The sequence below is a fragment of the Melanostigma gelatinosum genome (assembly GCF_949748355.1).
Source record: "Melanostigma gelatinosum genome assembly, chromosome: 11".
In the NCBI taxonomy this organism is placed as follows: domain Eukaryota; kingdom Metazoa; phylum Chordata; class Actinopteri; order Perciformes; family Zoarcidae; genus Melanostigma; species Melanostigma gelatinosum.
This window is the reverse complement of record NC_136644.1, coordinates 4,618,054-4,645,501: the sequence shown is the minus strand read 5'-3', so window position 1 is coordinate 4,645,501 and position 27,448 is coordinate 4,618,054. Positions and strand designations below refer to the sequence as shown.

The 27,448-nt window shown below is 42.9% G+C and overlaps 1 protein-coding gene across 1 annotated transcript in view; it reads left to right on the top strand.

Annotated features, from left to right (window-relative positions):
- LOC306784161 (zeta-sarcoglycan-like) overlaps positions 1 to 27,448 on the top strand; it is a gene marked incomplete at both ends in the record, with an annotated part of 259,793 nt that overhangs the window by 126,596 nt on the left and 105,749 nt on the right. Inside the window, one exon of the mRNA XM_079278014.1 lies at positions 16,705 to 16,914. Coding sequence (XP_079134140.1) covers positions 16,705 to 16,914 — 210 coding nt within the window. The remainder of the gene's footprint in view (positions 1 to 16,704; positions 16,915 to 27,448) is intronic.

The following is a 27,448-nucleotide window of genomic DNA, read 5'->3' as shown; positions in this document are numbered from 1 at the left end:
AGGCAAGCGGTTGTACAGCTGGTGATCTGCTCAGACTCGAATTATGCTCGCCACAGTTTCATCTCTCACTTCCCTACGTGGAAGGCGAACGGCATGAAAAATGCTCGAAACAAAGAGGTCAAACATTCAGAGCTCTTCCTCACATGCGATCAGCTGGTGACAACCCAGGGGATGACAATTTACTGGAAGAAGGTAAAGGGTCATTCCCAAACCTCTGGCCCTGATAGGGACGGGAACGATGAGGCGGACCGCCTCGCCAAATTGGGGGCTGAACAAGGCATGCCTTGGGAGTTCCAGGAAAGCTGGCTCCCAAGCCCCCAAACGTATGCAGTGAATGCGATCACTCGGCGGCAAACCAAAGAGAAAGCAGAGAATCCGCAGTCGTGCCTCCAGACTTTGCACCTGGGACGCAAACCAGGCGACACAGACTTGGTCACGATGCAGGAACGAGACCCGGCTATTCAAAGCATTCGAAACCAGATACTGAACCTTCCGTCACAACAGGTGGCACCGCCACCGTTAGACTCACGAGAACTGAAAGACCTTAAGTCCGTCCAGTCACACCTGAAGATAGACCAGGGTCTGTTGGTCTACTCCTACGAGGGTCAGGGCCCGTCCCGTTGGGTCGTCCCAACTGACCATAGGGGGGTGATGTTGACCCATGCTCACGACTCCTTAACAGGAGGACACCGGGGCTACAAGGCAACTCTCAACACCCTCAAGCAAGTCGCTTATTGGCCGTCCATGATGCGGGACACTAAGTCCTACGTACGGGGATGTCTGGTCTGTTGCCAGTTCCAGCCATCCCGCCCCATCAGTCGTGCCCCACTTCAAGCAAGGGGGGTCACATTCCCATGGTCCAACCTCCAAATCGACTGGGTCGGTCCAGTCCCTAAGTCCTCGAGAGGTAACAAATACCTCCTCACCATCACATGCGCGTTCACTAAATGGGTGGAATGCCTCCCAGCACCCAATGACACGGCTATGACGACTGCAGTCCTACTTCTGAACCACGTGTTCAGCCGTTGGGGTTTACCCCTCTCCATCGATTCAGACCAAGGTACCCATTTCACCTCCCACGTCATGACTAGCGTGTACGATCTCTTGGGAATTGAATCCAAATTCCACATTTCGTACCACCCCCAGTCCTCCGGTCAGGTCGAACGGGCCAACCGCACCATTGTCAGCATGCTCAAGAAGTATGTTAACAGCAGTGGCAGAGACTGGGACGTGAAACTCCCCTTGGTACTGATGGCCATTAGGTCCACCCCGCACCGTTCCACGGGGGTCACACCCTTTGAAATGATGACGGGAAGGGAGATGACTCTCCCGCTTCACCTCCTGTACCACCCCGAGGATGTCAGCGTCGCGACAGCCTACACTACACATCAGTACGTCTCAGACTTGCGTGAGCACCTCCGAGATACGTTTGCGTGGGCCCAAGAGAACTTGGAAGACAGCGCAAAAGGCTCTAAGGCCTACTACGATAGGAAGGCAGCGCACCACGAATACCAGGTGGGCGACAAGGTTTTCTACTTTAGATTCACCAGCCCAGTGGGAATCTCAAAGAAATTCCTACCTCGCTGGACAGGCCCCTTCGAAATCGTAGGAAAACTCTCACCGGTAGCATATCGGATCCGGGTCCCTAAGACCAAACAGCCACCGGCATACAAATGGGTCCATGCGAACCAGATCAAACCCTACAAACCGGGTTCACTCCAAGGAGAGGCTACGGCCATCTCCCCCCAGTAGAGATAGGAATTAACTGCATGCCCCAACTCACCCCGTCGGCATGCACTAACCTATAACATAGAATACATTATCCCCACAGTAATTAGATTCTGGTGTGTTCACAGATGGGGCTCCCTTGGATCCTCGGCATACTCTTCGGTCTACAACTCACCCAAGCGCTAGAAATGGTGGAACCAGGCCCACCGACTGGGATCGTCCTACAAGGGACACCCGGACTCCTAATTACCCGTTGCGGCCTCTACACCCAGAGAGTCTATGTACGACTAGACCCCTGGGACGTGTACCGTAAGCATATCCGATTGCCCCCACGGCTGACCGAAGGAAGGTTGAGCGGAGTCCAAGCCCACGACACAGTCGACCGGGCCAAGCAGACGACCGCTCACATCCTCGACCAATTACACAAGTTCTTGGTCACTGAGGAGGATCTTAGCGGTAAGCACCGACCTAAGAGATTCCTCGGCGGTCTGCTCGTCGCAGCATCGGCCATTGGGTCCCTTTTCTCCATCGGCCTCTCGGCCGCCAACTCCATTAGCCTGAGCGCGCTCCAAAGACACATGGGCGAACTTGACAAAGAAATGCCAGAGATCCAACAGCGAATCCAACTCCAACAAGCACAGTTACAGGGCCTGGGTAAAACCCTTCAGGGAACCATCGTCACTGTAAACTTACATTCTGCTCTCCTCAATAACACCTTGCATGCCTTAGCTACTCTCTCCGAAGTAGTCCAAGAAGACATAACCTATGTACGAGTAGTACGAGATTTAATGCAGGATCTCATCAGAGAAATCAGCTCATCGGTCAATAGCTTGACCAGTGGGAAAATCCCACCCTATCTGGTCCCTTTGGACCTCGTTGACAAAATCCTTAGATCTGCGACCACTACTGTTGTGCAACCATCACAGGTACATCTAGCTTATAGTCTTGGCAGCGCCATCCCGATTTCGGTAGATCCAAAGAACCTAGAAATAGGATTCATTCTGAATCTACCAATCATAGAGAGACAAAATGTATATCGAATGAAGTCTGTTTTGAATGTCGGATTCTGGAAAGGTGATACACATGTACACCTCACAACACCGCCAATCCTTGCTTACCATGATGACGATCTCTCCCTCTACCTCATCCCCAACCTAGGCATGTGTACAAAAACTAAAGACATCCACTGGGTCTGCCCGAGCAACCCTTTCGTTAGAGACGTAACAGGCTACCTCTGCGGCTTGAGAGCCGAGTCCCCTGAACAGAGGTGCCGAGGTAGTCTGTCCGTCAAGGATGATGGTACGGAGACGAGAGTAGAACGAGCAGGCAACAAATGGCTGGTTAGCACCCCCGCCACCGAAGTCCTCGTATCCTACGATCGCCACGACACCGCCACTAAGCTAACTTTACCAAATCAGACATTCTTTTTGACAGTTCCACAAGGAGCCACACTGCACATCAATGACATCGTCCTCCATTACCTCAACCCAGACACACACAATGTAGAGATTGAGATTATGGACGCCTTCAAGGGTCACAACCTCACCATTGATGATAACATTCAACAGCAGCTTCTAACAGAAGGGACGAAATTGGTCCAGTTCAGCCTCAAACCCACTGGACTCACTACCACATTGTTCAACCATTTGATTAGGTACAACCCCTATCAGGCAAACAACCTCAGCATGCTAGCCTTGGGACTCCTTCTTAGTGGCTGGATAATCACAGCAATCGTCGCACATATTATGTACAAATACATCCAGAAGCTACAGAACAGACTGGATTCCCTCCTATACGGAGCTCCACGTGTTAGCCACCCGGCGACCGCTCCGCTGACGGTCTCCAGTCCTGTCTAGGAGTAGAATCAGTAACCACTGTATCCCTCCTCTGCTTCCCTTCTTTCTACCTCGTTTCTTTTTATCCTTTGTGTTTTGTTTTTGTTTTATTTGGGTTGTTACATTCTTTGACACTATACCGCAATGCTTGAAGTATCACAACATCATATTAGCGATTGAATTATTTGGGAATAATGTTTTGCTCACCTATGATTTGAATTGTGTATGATAGTAGATGTAGGGAAAAAGTAGTTAAAGCCATCTGCCCAGATGCCACCTTCGTTAGCAACCAGACACCAGTGAACTCTGAACTCTGAACTTTGAACATTGAACCCTGCCTGTTAACCACTGCTTTTGATCCCAGGAATACTTGGACTGTCTAACCTCTTCAGGTTTTCAGGAATATATGGACAGTTTTTCCCCTGCACATGGATGTAAGTGCCAGCCCTTGGTTTGCTCTAAAGACCGTGACCAGCATCCCGCTCTTCAGACCAAAGGGGGGATGTTGGGGTTCTGGCGCCACCTCCTGGCTGGTTGAGTCCCTCACATGGGCCTCCCCTCCTCACAAATGACCTGGGGTCTGATCCTTGCCCCCTGGAGATGACCACACCTCCACCTTCGGTCCACCGCGGAGGTGGACCTTTCATTGGTCAACGAGCCGTCTCCCGCTGTGCGCAGAGACACGCTTATAAGCGGCAACGCAGCCAAAATCGCTCTTCGCTCTGGACTCCCGTCTAGTCTCAAGAAGAATCACCAGAGGACCCGATCGACCTCAACCCCCACTCATCTCAGCACGCACGTGCTCTTTTTCGCTGGACGAAAAAGAACCACGTCTATTCTGAGTTAAGGCCTTGGCCCGCGGAAAGCATCCTTTCTTCAACGCGCCGCTCCCCCCCCTTCGTGTACACGCCACGGTACTAGGAAGACCAAACAATCTTCCTTCACCGACCATTACCGAGAGATACGAACCGACACGTGTCTCAGCCGACGTTGGAAACCACAGGCCCTCCTCTCTGCAGCGAGCCGGGCCGAACCAGCAGCCGCTCACCAGCGACGCCGAAACCACAGCAGCCTCACGCTTTTCTTTTCCTCCTGGAGGAGGGAAAACCATTCATCGACAAACACTCTACAACCTTGCCACGAAGCATCTCATAGTAAGAGTCACGGTGTCTGGGCGTAGTTTAGCTTAAATGAACTTAAGTTTAATTCAGGCCATTCATTTATATGTTATTATTCCCGTGTTTTTGTCGTGTTAAAGTCATTGTTTTCGTTTTGCTGAGAGATTACGCAATCGTCGACGGAGCTCCGAGGTCCGTCGTACTGTGCGTTTCCTGTTTGACTGTTGCTTTTGGGATTATTTGATTTCATCTTTGTTCTTGCTCTCTTTCCTCGAGTCGATTCTGTGAGTGAAGTGTGGAAACGCGACTATCGGGCATAAGTGTCGTCAGTTCGCGAAGCGACAACGGCAACTTGTGTGAGATACGCTCGGCGATCCTCATTTTCACTACGACGCGACATCGCACACAGAAACTCTGATTCCTCTCTCTGCCCCTTTTATTCCTCTTGTTTTCCGTAACTTGCACACACATAGAGCTCCGGATTGTGGGTGAAACTCTCACCTATTGTTCCAACACACGTGTGCGCTACTTTTTAAAGTAATTTTACAGCAAAAAATGATCCTTCTGAAACATAACCATTTGCCTCTTTTCCTTATCTCAAAATATGGATGATGTGCATTTCACATGACTCTGGCGTGGCTGTATCCATGTAATTGATTTAATGACTACTTTATGTAAACCTAAATCAGTAGATCAGACAAAAAGGTACAATGTAAAAGTTGAATAATCTTACTGTGGATAATGCAAATAGCTCTTTGCTCTTATACAACACATGCTAAAGTATTAGCATGGAGCATTGAAGATAATGATCCCAGAGGATCACCTGATAATATCTCTTCTCACCATGTATGTTTAAGTGGAATATAAGTTCTGTGTCTCTTTTGTGTCGTACTACATTTGAAGGAAATGGCACATTGGTGGTTTCTCGTCTATTTTTGCTCATTTATTTCCGTCTATCTGGCCACAGCCCCATGTCAGCTTTCAAACCAGCAACTCAGCCCTGACCGCTTTGCTGACACACACACTAGCAACCCATGTAATACGTGCATCCAGCAATTGAGTATGTGTGTGTGTGTGTGTGTTTGTCTGTAACGCCCATATCCTTCTAACCTGATGTACTATATACTGTCAGTATGCAAGATGCAGTGGAAGGCAAAACACTGAAACACATCCTCGAAGCTGCACACAAGCACGTACAGCAATGTGTGTTTGTTCTCCGCATTAGAGAGAGAGAGAGAGAGAGAGAGAGCTCAATGTAGGATTGAGAAGGTAAACAACAGATCATTCTGAAGGTTATATGAGCTAGAATCATTTTAAGTTTATATGTGCGGCGGTTCCTCTTTATGACATTAGACAGAAGCGGTTGGAGGAGCCATTTTACAGCAAACGCCTTTTGGAGAGGAGCTGAGCGATGCTTTTTAGACGGTATGTGGAAGGAAACGATGGCAGAAAAAAACATGAATGAATGAAAGCGAGAGAGACCTGGATATCGAGTCACATGCAGCAAATTGTCCGTCTCACTCGCACTCATTTCCTTATCTCCCAGCACTTTTCTCTTTCTCACTCTCTTCCATCCCCTCTTTGTCAGTATCTGGTCCTTCCATTATACTGAGCAGGGCCCAGGGGTTGATATACGAGTACTCCATGGAGGTACATGGACATGAGTGACTGCTGGACATACATCACACACATCACTCACACATACACTCTTTGGTCAAAGCCATGAAAGGGAGCTTTGAGTAGGGCTGCTGGGCTGACAACACACAACTCAATTAGAAGTCAGAAAGAAATGCAAGTAGAGTGAATGATGCCAGGGGAGATAAAAGGAGGGGGAGGGAGGGAGGGAGGGTGTGGGGTGGGAGATAAAGAGGTAAGCGAGAAGTGAAAGGTGGGATGGAGGGTGCTTCCTGCTAACAATGTAGCATGCAGTGTGTGTGCTAAAAGGTCTATTATATTAGTTTGTGCTTTGCAGCATCTGCCTTTGTTGCCAGTATGCGCAGAAGAAAAACCCTGTAGACTCTATTCTAGTGTTAGCAGCTGGGCAACATCACATTCTAAGTTTATGAAAAAACAACTTGGCTTTCAGTGGGTTTCTTTCTGTGAACTAAGAGGAGGCTGAAGTGAAGTAAGAGGACAACTAGAGGAGTGGAGTAAAAGTACAGGAAGACAACACTGACGAAAACTGAGGATGACGATTAAAGAATAACTGAGGTTATGGCATGTGGGGCACACTCCTTGTTTTGTAAGATTAGTTGGGGCATTCTAGCCTTCATCTGATAGTGACAGCAGAAATCCAGGCATAACATTCACGTGCATTAACCTCTACGACACCAGCACGCCTAGTAGAAGTTTGGAAAATGTGTACAGTAATGTATTTAAACAGCGTGTGTGTGTGTGTGTGTGTGCGTGCGTGGCAATGATGGAGGAGGCCAACTCGCTGAGCAGGGTCATAAAGCCTGTGTGCTGATTCTGTCACCGGGAAAGATTTACTCACACTATATACACTCAAGCATGTGACGTCCTTACAGCGGGCGTCCATCACATCTCTCACAGCATGCCTGCCCTTGGAAGATGTCTTTCTCCCCACTCTCTGTGTGATTCCTCCCCGCATTTCCCTCTCCTCTTTATTAAGTGTCACTATCTCACGCACACTAAAACTCACGTCTCTACCATTGTTCTACCCCCTGTAAGAACTAACACAGTAGGGGATAGAGTTATTTTCTCCTCCTTTTTTTTCCAAAGTCACACAGCACTTATCTCCTCCACTGTAACAACCCCCACACACATTCCTCTGTGTTACTTCTGCTCTCGCTCTCACTTTCTGCCCGTCCTCACGTTACCGGGGTCTGTAACTGAAGTATGACATCCCCTGTTGGAACCCCATCACTAGCGTTATTTACACAGCGATATAGTGGAGTGAGGACTTCTTCTGCTTTGTAATAGCTTTCAATACAACAGTTGACTGCGTGTGACAGTGGAGCTGTGAGTTGACGTGTTTACTGTGGTTGACAATGGGTTGCATAACTTAAGATACGCAGGCTTGTGTTTTTCGAGGATTTTTCAAGGAACCTTCCAAGCAGGTTACATGTCTAAAATGAATTAGTAGATGATGGCATGCATCAACCTTCACGAGATTCATTTATTTAATATAAATGATTTATTTCAGAAATTATTATTTTAGAGGCATTCGTCGTCTGGAACACGATATGATATTGAGTGTTGCACCATTATGTTAATCAGTGATAATTGACTCCCGCAGCAAAAATGAAGTTGGAATTTATAATTCCTATTTGCTATAATTGGGACTAATCATAAGCACACGACAACTTCTGATGGTTATGAATCATGCATTGATTTTTCATTGTGAAATACTTATTTGATGAACAATTATTATAGTATGAAATAATCTTTAGCTTTATGTTGTGTATTCTGATGCCACAAACACACCACACCAGGAAACGGCATACTCGCTCTTCAGCCTCTGTTGTCAGCTCAACAAATTTGCTCAAAACCCACCTTTTTAGGCTGGTGTTTGAGTAAAAACCCATGTCATAGACCTGCTCTTAAAATATGTTTTCATTTTAATTTAAATTTTTTCTCTGTGTATGTAACTTATTGACCCTAGGGTCACATTGTGTTTTTTATGCTTTTAAAATTCTGCCCTGTTAAGCAATTTGTGATTTTCTGTCTGTGAAAAGCGCTCTATAAATAAATTGTATTATTTATTATTATTATTATATTGTCAGTTTCAAAGAGTTGCAAAAAGCAGGATACAAGGCCAGCAAACTATCTCTCCATGATGTGTTCCATCTATCTCTTCAGGAGGAGGAAAAACTCCAGCTCGAATCTGTTTTTGTTGTCGGCGGTGTTTAACAGTGGCAGCTTTTTGATTGACAGATACTGACTCAGCAGGAGGCAGCATGCCAGAGAAAAGGAAAGCGAGGGGGGGGCTGAGAAAAAGAAGTCAGCGACATTGGAAGATCAAGAATGGGGCTGGATCTGAATTCAAGGGGAGAGAGACAAATAAACATCATGACAGAGAGAGAGAAACCGAAAGAGAGAGGAGGGAGAGACACCGCTAACCCCTGGACGCTCATACAGGCGGCACTTAACAGCATTGTAACCCTGCAGAGTTTCCTCAAAAAGACCCACACCATGACAAGCAGACTGTGCCATTACTTTTGCAGAGTCACATCGCACTGCATGTGTAAATGAACATGAGGATTTGTGGATACTGTGCCAATACAGTACTGCCATTGTGTTGTTTTATGCCTATGCGCGATGAAGGTATGCATCAGAGCAACCAGACACTCGGTGTGACCGTGGGTATTTGTGTAGCTGTTGTACAACAAAGAGCCTCTAAAAAGCTCATCAACGAGTTTTGTTCCTCACAATTTTTAGAACAGCAGATGTTGTTTCAGCTCAACGAAGAACTCCTTGTTGCCCAGCACTGTGTCGAAGTCGGAGCTGTCCATGGTACTGAAATACTGCTGTGAACCAGCTGTGGTTATGTGATGCTGAATTTATCATTGTGACTTCATGCACTAAACAAGTGCCACAGATGAATACTCCCGAAAGCATTTTAGTTTTATTTTAGTTTTAGCTTTTTTTAAATAAAGACAGAGTGTAACATCATTCTGAAAAATTATTATCAATACCATTACGTTTTTCTATCGAACGTAATTACGGAAAAAGACGATATACACACAGAAAATACAACTATCAATATTCAACAGTAGAAACGTGATGGTGTTTCATGATGAGTAGGCCTTGAGCATGTGGGGAAGTGTTAGCTACAAACAAACAAGAGAGAAGCACCATGACTGTCATACCTCCTAAACCAGGATTCATAGCCACAGCCCATCCAGGTCCAGCCATCAGTCTCACTTTGTTCCTGCTAGCATTACTATCATTCCTTAATACTTTGCAGGCAGATGACAGAAAACACTTCAGCTCAGACTGTATAAACGCCAATTGTAACGCTGTACGTTTAGTGATTTTACAGTCTAGAAGTACCCTACATAGTTTCAAATACTAAGAAAATGTGTACTTTTAAATATGATATGAGTTAGTGGAAAACTCTGTTTTTGTCCTCTATAATGAAACTAAAATTGAGTCTGAAAACACTGCTATATTGTCCATATATTGTGTTGTTTCCTAAAGGTGTCTTTCCGATAGTACTAGCATCTGCCTGCCATTATGCATCCATTCTACTTTTAAAAAGTGGCAAAATATGCCATTGCTTTTCCATCAATTTTGAGCAACCAAGCAGTTTAAAAACCCATTCATCCTCCCACTTCCCACTAAGCCAAATACCGTTTATAGTATATGTGACTGGATAATACAATCAGATGACAACTGGTCCATATTGAGGAAGCTTCCCTACTGACCAGGTTTGGGACCAATGTGGGCAGTGAACCTGCCAATCAAACACCACCAGGATCTCTATTTTACCTTTGCTTTGCCATGTTTTTCCTCCAATCTTTACACTGTGTCTCACTCATCTGGCCTCTATGGTTTTTCCCTCTCCATTTCCATCATCCTCTAATTAGTCTCGTGGGTCCTGAAAAGACAAAAGACATCATTGCATGGAGTTAAATCTAGACAGAGACAAATGAGAACAGCTTTTCACTCTGTAAATCTATAAATAGAGGCAGTAGTAGAAAGCAACCCCTTTAGTGCCAAAGCAGACTTTCAACCAACACCAACATCAGATGAAGATGAGATCAACACACTGATGAAGGAGGTTGCACTTTCCAGAAGCACTACAGTGTGGCGTGTTTGTTTAAACAGCTTAATACATCTCATGTTTTAGTGTTAAAAACATCTAGTCGTAAAAAACCCACATATCACTTAGAACCAGTCCAGTTACACTCAAACAACAGTTACATAATACAAGAACAGATGTAAGATTTATTGTCTTAATATGTTGGAAAATGTGCTTAGATTTAGGTAATGCTAGTGCCGTCATCTTGAAATAAGGCTTCAGGATTTATATCTTGAAATCAGTAACATAAAAAGGGCTCATAACTTGTCAGACAAAAAGCAAGCATAGTTTACCTTAATTTAAGACATTTCATTTTAAGTGTAATTGGTTTTTGCAGTCTAGTTATTATGTCATTTTTTTATTTTAGTATCTTTTCGTGAATGGCTTTAGATTTGTGATATGTTTATTGCAGTCTTGGGCCGGTGTGGTTTACTTTAAAAAGCTCCATGGTTTGTTCTTTGGCTCAAAGGCCACCACTCCCAAAATAGCTCAGGTGACCTTTCATCAATCAACTATCACATTTTACCTACTTTTTTTGACTACTTTCTTTTTTTGGCTGATGTCCTTCTCTCCAATGTTGTTATCCCTCTGTCTTCTCTGTCCTCTCTGTCCGTCTGTCGGTCTGTCCGTTTCGGTTTTTCGTATGGCGATAGCTGTTGTGCTTTTGGCATAGATATGTGAGAGGGAGAGGGTGCAAGAGTTATCCTTTTAAGTCTTCTCTTTTTACACTGGGCCTGCAGCAGAACCTCGTAAATCTGTTCGCATATTGAATGCCTCGCTGCACAGCAGCCCTGTTTGTGTGTGTGTGTGTGTGTGTGTGTGTGTGTGTGTGTGTGTGTGTGTGTGTGTGTGTGTGCATGTTCAAGTGTGTACGCATGCTTTTGTTTGCTGGTGCATGTAGCTGCAGTGTGATTTTGTTGGCCTATACGTGTGTTTGCTTGTTGCTTGTGTGGATTTATCTTTTTGTGTACGCATGTATTCGAGCTTCCCGGACTGTGTGCACGTGTGTGTGTGTGTGTGTGTGTGTGGGAGCCATCCACTGGCTGAACACCTGAGTGCCCACAGTGACAGAGAGGGATGGCAGGCTGTCCAAACCAACAACATACAGCCAACACAGAGCTCTCCCAATTCAGTTGGCTTAGTGGTTTATCACACTGGCACAAACACACCTTCTCACAAACACACTCACCCTCACACACACACACACACACACACACACAAATGTACATGGGTGGGCACACAAACACGTTGTTTCATGTTTAGGTATTTGACATGAAATCCCTTGTTGAGCCTTTCGTCACACATATGCACACCTGCCCCCGAACAGTGTTGAAGGTGTTGTTTTTATTTGTGTATCTTTACCAAGAGAACTGACTGGCTCTACACAGAATAATGTGAAACACATCTTAAAATAGAATTCCCCCAAAATATGATGACAAATGTTTACCATATCCCTCACAAACAAAACAAAATAGGCAGAATTAGTCATTAGGATGGCAAATATGGTCATGAAAGGGTTCTTTTTTGTCATTACAATGAATATTAGAATGATAATGGAAGATTTTCACCACATCGGAGAGATACTGATGATTATGTCACTGCCTGATTTAAGAGTAAAGGAATAAACAATCGTTATAGAAATAGTACCATGATAATTCTATACAATCAATTATACATTGTTATTGATAAATATAGATTATAGATAGAATACTGTTCGTGTTATGTGTGAAACAAAAAGTTAATGCTGACTTACTTTGCTCGTCGGTTGTTAGTCTGGTGGCTTGTTAGTCATGTTAGTTCTGTGAATCGTTACGAAGTGTTTTTTTTTGCGTAAACCTAACTTACTGTGAAGGTGGAAGTTAAAAAAAAGAAAAAAAGACACAAGCTTATGTTGACACGCTGTTCTTGACACGTCAAAAAACGATGCTCCAAGCCAGGGGTACCCATGAAATCATATTTGAATACTGTCTGAAATGTCTCGTGCATGAGAAGCTTAAGTTAACTTCAAATAAGGGAATGCCCGTGGAACTACAACTACGACTGAAACACTATTCATCATCAGGTTTTACGCTACCATCGTTTTAGTGATGTCCATAGTCATATTGCTTCCAGCCTGAAGAAAACCATGTTTTCTTATTCACTGCAAGGAACTCCTGTGACTTGTCGTATGAGGGCAAATGATTAATTTCTCATAATGCATTTAGAATTTTTATGTGAAATTGAGCTGCTTGAAAATGAAAAACACTTTCAAGTAATGCATCCTGTCCTCTCATCTTCTGTTATTAGCTCCTATCAGAGTAATGTTTTTATTTTGTGCCTCTCATTTTGAGGCGTGGCGGGGCTGAATGAGTTGTGTGTCTGGGTCACGTCATATGACCTTCTCTCTTCTTCATTCCTCTCATCTTCTTACCATCTAATCCTCACAGTGAAGAGCTCAGCCTCAGTCTGGTGTCATGCAGGGCTGCCGTGTGTGAGTGTGTTATAGTGTCTCATCACGTCGGTCTGTCATGTGGATGTGTTTAACCACTTCGTCATGTTGAAAGTTGTTTTTTATATGATAGTGCTCATGTGTTACCCTGATGGCCACCGTAACAAATTCATTTAGTGAAAGGAAAAACCCTTACCGGTATATATCACAAATGTTGCATTTTGGTCCTGACTGTGGTCGCAGTGGTCTTTTTTTGCCTTAATGTGCTACTTTCCATTTTGCTGATTTGCACATGCAATCTGTGAAAAACACAGAAGTTATTGATGTTTTTCCTTTATTTTTGTTCGTCTTACTGACCTCTACATATACCACCATATCGCCAAAAATGAAAAATCATGCCATGTATATACCTAATATAAAGTCTGATTTAGAGTATGGTTGTACTGAGATCATCGTTTGATCACAGACGGTATTACTGTAATGGTAGCCATGGTGACGCGGCTCTAATAGCGGCTGTTTTTATGGCTGTCAAGACATTATGATGTTAATAAAGTTAGGTCATGCTGTGCAGGGCCTCCAGGCTGTGGTGCACCATGGGATTGATTGATGACTCTGCTGTCAGTTCAATCTAAGAAATGCATTGGAGGAGTGAGGGAGGGAGGGATCAGTGTTAGGACAGAGGAAAGGAAGGAGGAGAGGACGGGGGACAAAATGAATCGGGAGATGGAGAGTGGAAAGGAAGAATGCAATGAGGCAAGTGTGGAAAGACGGAGTCGAAAGAATGTGGTTGAAGTATGAAGTTAAGATAAGAGAAATTGATGTGTGTATTGGGTGAGGGGGAGAGTGAGATCAAGGACAGATGCTTTGAATGTAAATTAAGAAAGAAGGTAATAACTTAAAAGAAAGACAAATAATAATGGCAAACAAAGATGGAAGGAAAGGTAAAGGAAGAAGGCAAGGAAAGAGCCGAGGGAAGGAAAGGGGGACGAATACGATGCACGTAATCGGGGAACTATGAGGGAGGAGAAAGTAATACTTTGTCAAGATGCTGAGTTAGATTGATAACCATGCATAGCTGTGAAATGAGACCCGCGACACAAATACATACGCGACGCGGTGAATGAGTCAGTGACAGAGCATGTGAGGATGCAAATCACTGAGTAATCGAAAAAAGTGACCAAACATAACCTTCAAGCGACACCGAATTATGTCAAAGCCAATTGTGGATAATCATTAATTCGTATCATTGTGCACCAAAGCACCAATACAAATCACTTGAATCGTACCATAACCTGTACCTGTCAATACAAATGTTTCTGAATCGGAATAAAAAACAAAACAGGAATAGCTTTTCGTAGCTTACATTGGTTCTTTAGCTGATTCACATTCTTGCCCTTGAGAAACATCCATGCAAAAACTTACACCCATACACACACACACACACACACACACACAGATATATCTGTGCACCTATTGATTCCCACTGTTGATACATGCAGGAAAAATGATTAGCATTCCAGTACACACACAGCAAACATAACAGCACACACACACACACACGCGCACAGACGCACACATGCTGCTATTGATTGATTGTGAACACTTAACACTGAGATGCAATTATCACCAGCCCATTGCTCTATTCCACAGCAATACCATTGATTCATATGCATTGTGTCTGCACAGACGGAACAGGTGCACCCAAAAAGTGCAACAGATGAAGCAGCTGAGAACATCGCAGGAGAATGTCTTCACCGTGAAAGGGGAAATCAACATAAATCCATTTGTCCACTTGACAAACATGAAGCCCTCTCCAGTTGGCATTAATGTGTCTTATATCCAGCGTGTGCATAGTTATAAAGTAATTGGATTGCAAATATTAAGTGCAAATTTGGTATGCACATGAAAAGCAGCTCCATCTTTCCTTTGCCAAAAAGGGGGATTGCCTCATCTATCCCTTCATCGCCTCCTTTAAATCTGATATTAAATGCCATTTTCTTGTCCTCCATTTGTTTGTTTTTTTAACAAATATCTGTTGCTTATCACTCTTCCTAGTTGATGCAGCCAAACATATCTATGTGTGTGTATCTCCAGAGATGTTCTGGTTGATTGAGTACAGTTGCGTCTTGGGTTTTGGCTCTGCTTTAAGTCCAGTCACCCAGTATCTCTGCTAATTCAGGGGGGAAATGGCTCCCGGAGTGGAAAGGAAAACACAACACTGAGTTAGATTCTGTAACACGCCATCATGCTGTGGGACTGGTCAGATTAGTATTCTTGCCTTATTATTCTAGTGATTTTCATCGGAAAAGTTGGGATATGTTGGTCTCGGTTTGCCTGTAACAGTTTTCTGATCAGTGATATGTTGTTCATACCATACACCCTTTTTTTTTAAAAGAAGAAATCCGGGCGTAATTGATTGAAATCAATAGTTGGATGGTAGAGTACTTGGTACAGGGAAACCCTACAGTGTATGTGGTCAGATTAGATTCCCACCTCAATCTCAAAGCTCCGAACAACTGTGACGTTTTGAAGTTGTTGAAGGTGTTCATGCGTCATCATAACAACAATAGCTCAATAAGACCTTGGGCTTTGCTTTTCTGCGTGAGAGAGACAGGACCAATGTGGAGACACGGATTGCAGATTGATATTTGCTTCAAAGACTCCTCCGTCGAAAACCCAACAAAAGTTGAACGGGCCAAGTCTGCGATTTTCTTTCTTTCTGCAGGCAAAGCAATAGTCAGCATTTTTGTTTGTCATCGAGGCTTGGTGGTATCATCATGTGAGACTACATGGAGGAAATAGCATGGCGGAGGGACAACAGTCAGTGAGGTGTTAAGGTCATGCAGCCTCAGCAAATAAAGACATCATGTGTGTGTGTGTGTGTGTGTGTGTGTGAGAGAGACTGATAAAGAGGGAGAGAGGTGCAGAAGCGAGATAGCAAGTGAATTAGGGAGCGAGAGAGAGAGAGAGAATTTCAGGCAGAGAGAGGAGAGTGAGAGACCGTCGGAGATGGACAGAGATAGTAGTGCCTTGGAGCCAGTGTCCATATCTCTTGCCACCAATGAGTCCTCCTCTGCACTACAACTAATGGACTCTGTCCTCTTCTGCCATCTTATCTACCCCTTCTCTCTCTCTTTCTCCCTCCATCCTCCCTTTCTATCTCTCACTACTCGATGCCGTGCTATCTCACCACTTCACCGCTCCGCCTCTATCTCGTTTTTTTTATCATGCTTCGGTCTTTTACGCTCTCTCACTTCCAAACTCTTTCAGTGTCTCACGCTTTGTCTCTAACGCCTCTCTCTACCTTTCTATGTGGCTGTGCTTGTCCTCTTTTATTTTCACATGTTTAATGCTGTTTCCATCCTCCCCAAAACTGTGACCGAAACTTAGTATGTATTAATGCATGAAAAAAGGGAGGCTTAAAAATGCCATTTCTGTCTTCTCTCTCTCTCTCTCTCTCTCTCTCTCTCTCTCTCTCTCTCTCTCTCTCTCTCTATATATATATATATCTCTCTCTCTATATATATATATATCTCTCTCTCTCTCTCTCTCCTTGACATCTTTCCTGCGACGCTTGTCTAGTAGCTGTGCAGGGCTGAACATCTGCAGATTCTCTCTCCAAAATGAAAAAAGCAAGACATTTTAAGTTGATGAATGACAATCATGTTGGTGATTCCAGCCTCTGCATTTTTACAAATATTTTCCCCCTGAAATCGGTGCTCAATGTTAGAGATCATAATGATAATACGACGACTACTAATAATAATGATGACACTAAGAATATGATTGAGAGTAAGACTAAGAAACGTCTATTTGTGTCCCTTTCAGATGACCCAGGAGCAGTATATCCTTGCGGCGCAGCCCAACCCGCTCCACCAGCGGGGGGCGTCGGTGTGCGGCGCCCAGGTTTACCCGGCAGTGGGAATCTACGGCTGGAGGAAGAGATGCTTGTACTTCTTCATCCTCCTCCTTCTCGTCACCATGATTGTCAACCTGGCGCTGACCATCTGGATTCTCAAAGTCATGAACTTCACTCCGGTAAGAGGCGCATGTGTGTGTGTGTGTGTGTGTGTGTCATTTAAATGCCAGGGTGTTATATGGCTTTGTGTTTATGGTTTATGGGGGATGTTATTTGAGAAAGCTACCATAAAAGAGGTGGTGTAAAAGATTTGCTGTAATGTAATGCAACATGATCAGGAGATGTTCAACGGGAGTGTGTGTGTGTGTGTGTACACACTTTACATGCAGTTGCACCAATATATCATGTGGATGTTGTCCTTCTATTTAATGTGATCGTATCCAATTAGTGTTGACTATGCACATGAAGTTGCATTCTCGTTAAATTGTCACTACACTGATAAATAAGAAACTTAATCTGTAGATTGTTCAGCAGTAGTGTCCATACACATTTATTGGAGTGTTTTTCTTTAATTTATTTATTTTTATTCTTCAAGTCGTCATTGTCAAGGATTTGTTTCTGTGCACCCATTCGAGACCATGTTTCTAGAAACACTGCTGATTTGTTAATGCACATTCTTTTATATAATCCCTCTGTATGAAATGTAGAGTCCAGCACAAATTAAGACTTGCACAAAACTAAATTCATGTACAGCCCTTTGATCAACAAGGGAATGTTACGCATTGTTCAGGCTGCTTTGCTACACCACTTAGGGTCTCCAGTGGTCTTGGTTTAGCATAGCTTTAGTGTTCCCCTGCCGGGTGTAGCCTGTGTTTACATTTAATTGAGATGGACCTAGTTGATGTGTGAATTACTCCCCGTCTGTCAAGAGCAAAGGCAAGAGTAATGCAACATATTATAGAGCCTCAAAACTTTGGAAGGTAATGCTTCATTTTTCCGTTTCCTACCAACTGTCAAGTTTTTTTTTCTCCCTTCTTTTTAAATTCACAACCTCCATCTTTGGTCTAATCAAACCCTAACATAGCAGTGGCAGCAGTGATGGAGTGCAGCACAGAAATCAGCTGAATAAGTCCACATACTTATGTATTGCTCCTTATTTTTGGACGCATTGGGGGACCAGCCAGTGAAGAACAAACAGCCACTGTAGCAAATAATAACTCGCTATTTCTTTTGATCTGATACTGAACACTAGCACAAACTAGTACCAACCAGTCAATGCTAGCATCTGTATGTGTTTATTCATCTCTTGTCATCCAGGGGTCACAGCAACCCCAATATCCCACATTGCCTTGGGGCTCAAGGAAATACACTGTGATAGCCTATATGCAAATGAGGCAGGATTTGAACTCTGCAAACCTCCGGTAAAGCCTCCCCACATCACGCCTTATGTTTCAATAAGCGACTTCACAATATGGGGAAAGGACGGCTAAATATGCCTGAGGGGAGGCAGCCAGCACCAAGCACAAAAGAGCAGAGAATATTTCAAAGGCTGTATACTGTGTGTGAAAAACAGAGACGGTATGAGAGACCAAGAGACATGAGGAGTGATAAAGGCTGGGAGGGAGTTAAAAAAAAGATAAAGGGGCATGAACACATGTAAGTAAGTAGAGAAACTGTTTTTGTTTTATTCTATATGTGTGAGCATGATGACAATCTTAAGTACAACAGCTACAAAGGAGGAAACAAAAGGCCAATGCATTTTTCACAAAAAGCCAGGCTGTCTCTCTCCACAGGTAAGATATTTTAATTATTGTATGAATGAAACAAGCATTGCGTTTCCCTCAAAACAGGTTTTTGCTTTTTAACAATTAACAATCCACAAAGAAACAAAATTAAAGTCTGCAGAAGTGAAAATGGACTTCAAGAAGGACCACAATGATGTAGAAGGCACAATGACTCTTAAAAATAAAAGAGCCCTGTTTTCTCACAGCTGACTGCTCTTGAAATACGTATCGTGCAGATTAATATCCTGTGTGTTATCCTGCTACAGCATCCCTTCAGCCGCGCAGCTATTAATCTCGCAGTGCTACACGGAGAAGTTTGAAAGAGAGATTGACGGGCGGAGTAGAGATCAGTATGGTCGACAGAGAAGGCAAAAACAAAGCGTGACAACAAAAAAAACAGTGTGACGGGCAGAGAAAGATCAAGAAAGATTGGATTGCGATGTAGGCCTGAAGGAAGGAAGGCCATGGGGTGGGGATAATGGGTTGAAGAAGAGAGTAATGAATATAGATAAGAACAGAGAGGGCTGATAGAGTTGAGTAAGTGTCTGTCTGCATGTGGTTTAAATACAGTGTCTGAACATCCAGGCTCAGCTGCTCCCTCCGGTCCTCTGCCTCGGAGGTCCTCAGAGACCTGGAGAGGTGTCTCTCTCACTGCCTCATCGAGGAGAAGGCAGTGGATGATGACTTGACAGAGACAGTCTGGAGTTTTTGAGTTTCTGCTTATCCCCAGAAAAATATTTTCTGAAAACGTACCTCAATATAAAACCTGTATACTGTGTTTGTGGGCAACGTGAGATCGAGCATATATAGTATTTACGGGAGAAACATTATCCCTTCATGGCTGAGTGTCACATATTCCCACAGTTACTATAACAGTGCAAAACACTAGGTGCTCCGTGATTGGTCATTTGAGCTTAAAGGCATCACAGTTAAGATAATTAGCATTATTAGACTCCCCAGTGGACAGTAAACAATGAAACAATGGCCCTTTTTTTATCGCTGGATGGACCTTTTCTTTCCCAGCAGACATCTTGACCTGTGAAACGCGGTTTTAACTTAAATCATTAATAGCTGCATTGAAGTGTGATAATTGCTGGTAGAGCCAACATTCATTTCCTCTTTAAGTACCAACCGTGTGCTCTGAGGCTATCAAGGTTATCGCAACTCAGGTTAGCATTATTTATCCTATAAAATGTCCAGTAGAACATAAAACAAAACAAAAAATAACATGGAGTTGTGATATTATTGCAATAAACTTCAGCTTGGCTCTTTTGTCCTTTTTCCCTTGTTTTGTTGTGAGTCAGTGATTTTTAAGGCAAGGCAAGTTTATTTGTATAGCACATTTCAACAACAAGGTAATTCAAAGTGCTTCACATAAAACCATTAAAAGCATCAAAACATAAGGCAAAAGAAAAGGAGATTTAAAAACAATTAAGAACATTCATTGCATTAAAACATTTAAAAAAAACAAAAAAAACTGTAAGAAATAAAATTCAGTCGTAAAATGCAGAAATGCAGGAAATTGATTAATATATTAATTGAATGTGGTTCAATTAAAGGCAGCAGCAAACAGAAAAGTCTTCAATCTTGATTTAAATGAGCTGAGGGTCTCAGCAGACCTGCAGCTTTCTGGGACTTTGTTCCAGATATGTGGAGCAGAAAAACTGAACGCTGCTTCTCCATGTTTAGTTCTGACTCTGGGAACAGAAAGTAGACCGGTCTCAGACGACCTGAGGGGTCGGGATGGTTCATAAGGTAGCAGCAGATCAGAGATGTATTTTGGCCCTAAACCATTCAGTGCTTTGTAAACCAACAGTAGGATTTTAAAGTCAATTCTTTGTTGGACAGGAAGCCAGTGCAAAGACCTCAGAACTGGAGTGATGTGATCCACCCTCCTGGTCTTAGTGAGGACTCGAGCTGCAGCGTTCTGAATCAGCTGCAGCTTTCTGACGGACTTTTTACAGAGACCTGTAAACACACCGTTACAGTAGTCCAGTCTGCTGAAGATAAATGCGTGGACAAGTGTTTCCAAATCCTGTTGAGACATAAGTCCTCTAATCCTTGATATATTCTTCAGGCGATAATAGGCTGATTTTGTAATTGTCTTGATATGGCTGTTCAGGTTGAGGTCTGAATCCATAACTACACCTAGATTTCTGGCTTGGTTTGTGGGTTTTAACATCAGTGACTGAAGCTGAGCGGTGATTTTCAATTGTTCGTCCTTGGTACCAAAAACAATTACTTCTGTTTTATCTTTGTTTAATTGAAGAAAATTCTGGCACACCCAGTTGTTGATTTGTTCAATGCAGTTATCCAGCCCTTGTATGGGATTATAGTCCCCTGGTGACATAGTTATGTAGATTTGTGTGTCGTCTGCATAATTATGATAACACACTTTGTTGTTTTCCATAATCTGAGCGAGTGGAAGCATGTAGATGTTCAACAGAAGAGGCCCCAGTATTGAACCTTGGGGAACACCACATGTCATTTTAGTCAGCTCTGATGTGTAATCAGCTGCAGACACAAAGTATTCTCGGTCCTTCAAGTAGGATTCAAACCAGTTAAGTGCTGTGCCAGAGAGTCCCACCCAGATTTTTAGTCTTTCTAGGAGTGTGGCATGGTCGACTGTGTCGAATGCAGCACTGAGATCCAGTAACACTAAGACTGAACTTCTGGCATTGTCTATGTTTAAGTGGATGTCGTTGAAAACCTTCACAAGAGCAGTTTCAGTACTGTCGTGCTGTCGAAAGCCTGACTGGAAAACATCAAAGCAGTTATTTACGGCCAAGAAGTTGGTCAGCTGTTGGAAAACCGCTTTTTCAATTATTTTACTTCGTTGCGGAGTCTAAACTAGCCTTCTTTAGGAGTGGTTTAATAACTGCAGTTTTTTAGTGGAAAGACACCTGAGAGAAGGAATGTGTTTACAATTTGTAAAAGATCAGTGGTCATGCAGTTTGAAATATTTTTGAAAAAGTGTAGTTGTATAGAAAGAGAAGACTGCAGAGCATACTCTTATCTGCAGTCTTATTATGTGCACGACACAGGGCAAACTACTGGAGACTGAAAGCATCGGTCTTGCTGTCATGTATTAAGCAAAATGAATAATTGAGCAAAAGTCCTTGCACCCCTGATGGAGCATTCACATACAAATACAAAAAGGCTGTCTCTCTCCTTTATCTCTCACCATCTGTGTCTTTATTCGGGGATATTTGTTTTCAGCACATGATTAACATATTCAGATCTACGTGGGATTTGATTTTTACTGTGCTGTAAAGAAATAATAATTTTGCGCTTGCAATCAGTGCAGATACAAGTGTTGCCTCTGAGGTGTCGCTCTTTTTGGTCGTAGAACATTTGCATAAAGTCATTTTTACCTCAATTTGCTGCTCTTGCAATGCTTGTTGCCGCTTTGCACCTTCAACCCTCTGATGCACGGGCCTCCTTGTGTAGCATATTCATATCAGAAACATCCAGCTGCTTTCTGTGTCTGTGCAGCTGTATATCTGTGTAACAACACCCTCAGGTCCGAGCCTAAGTTCACCCACTGCATCATTTTAAAAAGTCCAAAAAAAAAGTGGGCTGAGAGATAAAACCACGCCCACTTCCATTTGTCTATACAACTACAGTAGCGTGGAAAATAATGATATGGGACACTGAATTTGATGAATTTACAGTTCATCAGACCACGAATGAGACAAGAGTTGGCCAGATGGCGTACCCGCTGTCTTCCGCCTCCCTCCCTGCCACTGGGAGATGGAGGTCTCCAGCTTTGGAGACGGATCGTCATGGCTGTAACTCAAAATGCAAACGATAGGCCCCGCGAAGGACCATGTCGAGTCAGCTGGCACTGGCCTCCAGCCTGCTGTTCCACTCTTTTTCTGTACTGTTCTTTCATTTTATTTCGTGACGTAGATTAGTCCCAAGCGGTCAACTCTATCTCAAAGTTGGCCTTGCACAATTAGGGTTGATTTAAAACGGTCGATGGGCGATTTTCAACTCTGAAATGATGATTTTTTTATAAATTCGGTAAACGGCAAAAACGAACACCATTGATGTGTTCCATCACAGTCATTTCGTATTCAGCTTAAAAACTTGTCTTTAAACACAAAGAGCATCACAAACACTTCATCATTGCTCATTTCAAATCCATCTTTTGGGAGCTGCTGCTTCTCTGGCTCCAAGCTTGCCATTTCCATTCATCACCATTCAAATCACGTCGAACCAGCTGCAACGTAATGAAGGCCTTTCTCAAACTTTTGGTTTTGTTTGGACTTTGCCAGGAGCAATTCTCATTGTAATGGTGAAAAGAAGAGATTCGCTTTTGAAGAGACAGCTTTGGCAGTAAATTGGAGAGGAGGGACTTGCGGGGATAGAAGTTTACGTGTGTGTGTGTGTGTGTGTGTGTGTGTGTGTGGGAGAGACTGAAAGAGAGAGGGACACTGAGTGAAAGTATACGTCTGTGTGCCAGCAATTATTCAATAATTGTTCATGCTGATGTGTGTGTGCGTTTGTGCGTGTGAGTGTGTGTGTGTGTGTCCCCTCCCCTGAGTCCTTTGCGTTGTCACTGCAGAGAAATTCAATCTCAGTTGTCACTCACAATCAGTCTGCCTAATTCCTGGTCTGGACTAGACTATGGCGTGTGTTTGTTAGAGTGTGCAGTTTGTGCAGTGTGTGCGTTTGTCATCTCAATACCTTCTCAATCCACCGTGTTTTGTCTCTTCATAACACGGTTTGTATTGTGCTTCTTCGCATTCTGGCACAATGACCGCTTCCAATATGTGCATAGCATTTGTTGAATGCTCCTGTTGCCGACTGAAGTCATAAACCAAATGTGATTCATCAACATTCAGAATTTTATTTCCACTACAATGAACTCTGCCTCCAGTCACACAGTGTTCTGTCAAAATGTCGCCAGTGTTTACAATGAAATAGCGGTATCTGACTTTATGGCAACATCTAAACTCCAAGGAAGAATGATTTCTGTGTTTTACTTATTCCACGTTTACTTCTTAACGACATCAAACTGATAAAATAACACATCAACGTGGTGAAAGGTAAAATAGTAACAATAAAACTGCCAGTGGTCTCTTAATTTGTTTCGGCCTTCTCTCACATAGGCAACAATTGTACATTTGTGCTGGCAGTGTGTAAAGTGTGTTTTTATCTTCTTAAATCCTCACAGGCCAATCAGAGGGGGCAAGCAATTCAACTTTATTGTTGTGGTTATTTTGCGATAAGAATTGCCGGGTGCTTTAAAGATGATAAAACAACAATTGAAAAATCAATAAAATGGCCAACATTAAATAGAAATGAGGTTATGGCTGCATGAAATAGGGTTGCAACGGGACAATTCAGCAGGCATAAAAACAAATCATCTAATGAGTAGCTCATGAAACTGAGGCAAGAGAAACAGACACAGTCAGTGTTCATGACTATCAGTCAGCGTCTCCTTAATGACGTCTCACAGGTTTCTATTACAATGTTCAAGATCAACTGAACTTTTTACAAGTGTCACACCACATCTAGCGTGATTTATAATATCACAGTTTTTTAGCATAAACTCCAGCAGGCTAACAATAGTATTCAACAGGTTTCAAATGACACAGCTTCTCATTATTATATATATATATATATGCTTTCATGAACCCGTGTTTATGTCCTGACACTCGCTGCACCCAAGCGGCGTGACCAGACCAGAGAGTGGAACATGGCTGTGTGTGGCCATTTTATTTTATATTTCAGAGTACTTAAGAAGAAAAATATATGCTTTCGGCCTTTGTGCGGCAGGTTTCCATGGTTTTTTTTTCTTTCTTCTTCTCGTCTTCTCCGTTTCTATGCCACCTACACATTGGATTAACCATTCTGCCTGCTTGATGCTCAGGGAGGTGTGTTTAACAGCTCCTCTGTTACCCACAACACAGACCCACATAGACTTCGACATGCAACTCCAGCCTACGTTTTTGTCATCTTCTCAGTTAATTACTTCTTTGGCATTTAGAGCGAATGTCCATATGTGTCTTTTCTATGAGTTTGACTGCATGTTTTAATATTTAAATTCATTATCTATGAATGTAAAAACACCATTAGAACACCATATGCCTGGAGATGTCCTAATATCAGCACATATAATTTACAGAGTATTTACAATCTACCTTAAATTATACTAAATTACTGTCAATTTCACTGCTAACTCACCGCTACATTTCATGATGAACACCTGTCGATGTGCACTTAAACATCTGTTGAAGTAAAATACATCAGAATGTCGAGGCAATTGAATTCAGTGCATTTCTTACTGCCTCACTGTGTTCTTCAAGTGAAACAAGCTCATGTGCATTTAGCTGCTTAGCAGACAATTTGAATTTGTCATTTCCTTCAGGCAAATAGGGCGATAGGTACATGATCTCAATTAGCGGAAGGTGTGCTCTTTGCTGTCACAGCCGCTCGTGTGATTTATGTTTAAGAGATATGTGTGTGTGTTTTTTTTCATTTCATCTCTGCCTGATATAGCTTTACGTTTCTTTACTAATGAACTGATCTGAGAGATTAGTGTGGAAGAGAGAGAGAGAGAGAGAGAGAGAGAGAGAGAAAAAACAGAGAGATTGGGGTGAAGGAGGCGAGCAGGGATGATGGTGAATGATGCATGAAAGAAGACTGATCGGAGGAAAGGAGGGAGGAGGAGTGATGGGATTGTGTGTGTGTGTGTGTGTATGGGGGGGTTTAAATAGAGTGTCCCATCATCCACGCTCAGCTTCTCCCTCATGTCCTCGGCCTCTGGGGTCCTTGGGGACTTGGAGAGGTGTCTGTTTCACTGCCTCATGGAGTGGAAGTGAGTGGATGAAGGGTTGGCAGAGACAGGCAGAATGTGGAGTTCAATGTTTGTCTGTGTGAGTGTTACAGTGTTCATCGCGGTACCGTCACCTTCACTATCTTCTAGTTCAGGGCCCCTTCAAACCTTATATCTGAGCTGTTGTTTTGTTGTGTCTATTCATTGCTTCACTTGCGTTTTAAATGGTCGAACTTATGTACATTAAAGTGTCAAAGTTGTATTGTACATGCAACCATACAGTCATTTTGTTTAAAAGATAAACTCTATCATAATAGATTGCATAGAACCAAGCATGTCGGGATCACTGCATGCATTATGTTACAGGGCATGACTGTTGTAATGCGACAGCTCACTGATTTTCTTTCAGTGTGTTTGTTTGTTGTTCATTTGTGTGTCTGCACAACCAAAAAACGTTGTTCCCATACAACAAAACTGCATTTTCAATTGCTTTTCAAAGATTTCGTCGTATCGCAAATACGTTTGTTATCATATTCAGAGTAAAATTGACCATTCACAAGAAGATAGGCTATTTCAGTGAAATGAGAGGTTTTATAAAAGGGACTCTGGTCGTCGGAAACAATAACCCTTTTGTCTGCCAAAAAATCAAACAGAAAATAAAGGTTTTTGTAGCGGCAATCGGTTTACAATTTTGTGAACATAACATACTTATTTGAAGAAAAGTATTTTGTTTATTTTTTTTAAATTGACAACCTTGTGTTTAAAACTGGGAACGCAATCCGGTAAAACAATATGTTTACCTCGGAACATAATTGAGAATGCAGTTTAGGAAAAGTAATTTAGCTGTCGACAGGGTTGGTACAATATGTGTGTATGCTGGTATGCATCTGTTTGAGTGTGTGTGTGTGTGTGTGTGTGTGTGTGTGTGTGAAGGTAAAATGTGCTGTTTAATGCAGTATGAGCTCCCAAACCTGCTGTACTCAGCTTCTCGTCTAGACTAGCCACCATCATTATGGCTGTTCACACCTGCACTGTGTAAATTATCGCTCTCTCTCTCACTCACACACACACACACACACACACACACACACACACACACACACACACACACATTTTTCTCACTTTGTCAGTAACAGTGCTGACCTCAGGTAATGGGAGAGTCCAGCGTGAAATACTCTGTCCTCCTGTGTCACACACACACGCTCTTCCAGTGCACTTACACACACACACGCACAGTGGAGAGGGGTTAATGTGACGTATCCAGCAGACTTAGAGTCACCTGATGTTAATCGCTTCAATGGACAGTGCATACACACAAGCAATCACACACAGACTCACACAGAAAAAAAGACAATATAAACGTCTGATATTTGTCGAGTTTTGATACAGTATATATTTATGTATATAAATATATATATATTCATGCTAAAATCAGTCAAAGTTGACGACTTAATGATACTTTGATACCATTCATACAGCCGAATCCATAAGGTACCTAAAAGATGATAGGAAGGGTCGAGTCGAGTCCACCAGTCATTCCACATGCTACATACCTCTGAAGCTGCTTATATTTCAATTAAAATGTCACTTCAGGGGGTGACTGTAATATTACCTTTGAAACTAATTATCTGACTAATATAACATAACATATTGCAGAATGGTCATGTGGGATGATATTTGTATAAAAACGTACAGTAGGCTGTACGACACTCTCTGTAGCATTATATTTTCACCTATGCCCCTAATGCCCCCCTTTTCCACACATTAAGCCAACCTGATTTTTACGTCTGCCTCCTGTCGAACTTCGTTACCATGATGTCATTTCCTCGACAGGTTGAATAACGAATAGTTCTGTAGCTTCCTCAACGGATTTAGACGCTGATGTGACTGTACTTGTCACCATGCCTGCAACGGCGTTGGAGACGATACAAATGAGAAGCACCAGAGGTATTGAGATGTTATTTTAATGAAGATTGAGGCTCCAAAACATTTGTTAATACTGTGAACTTGGAGCAAATGTTTTGTTTTAGGTACAGCTCACGGGTAAAGATCTCTTTTTACATTAATATGCAGTAATCTATGGTGTCTCTGCTTTACTAACCAGTGAAGTCTCTGTAATGATCGCGTTTTGTCTCCAGAAGC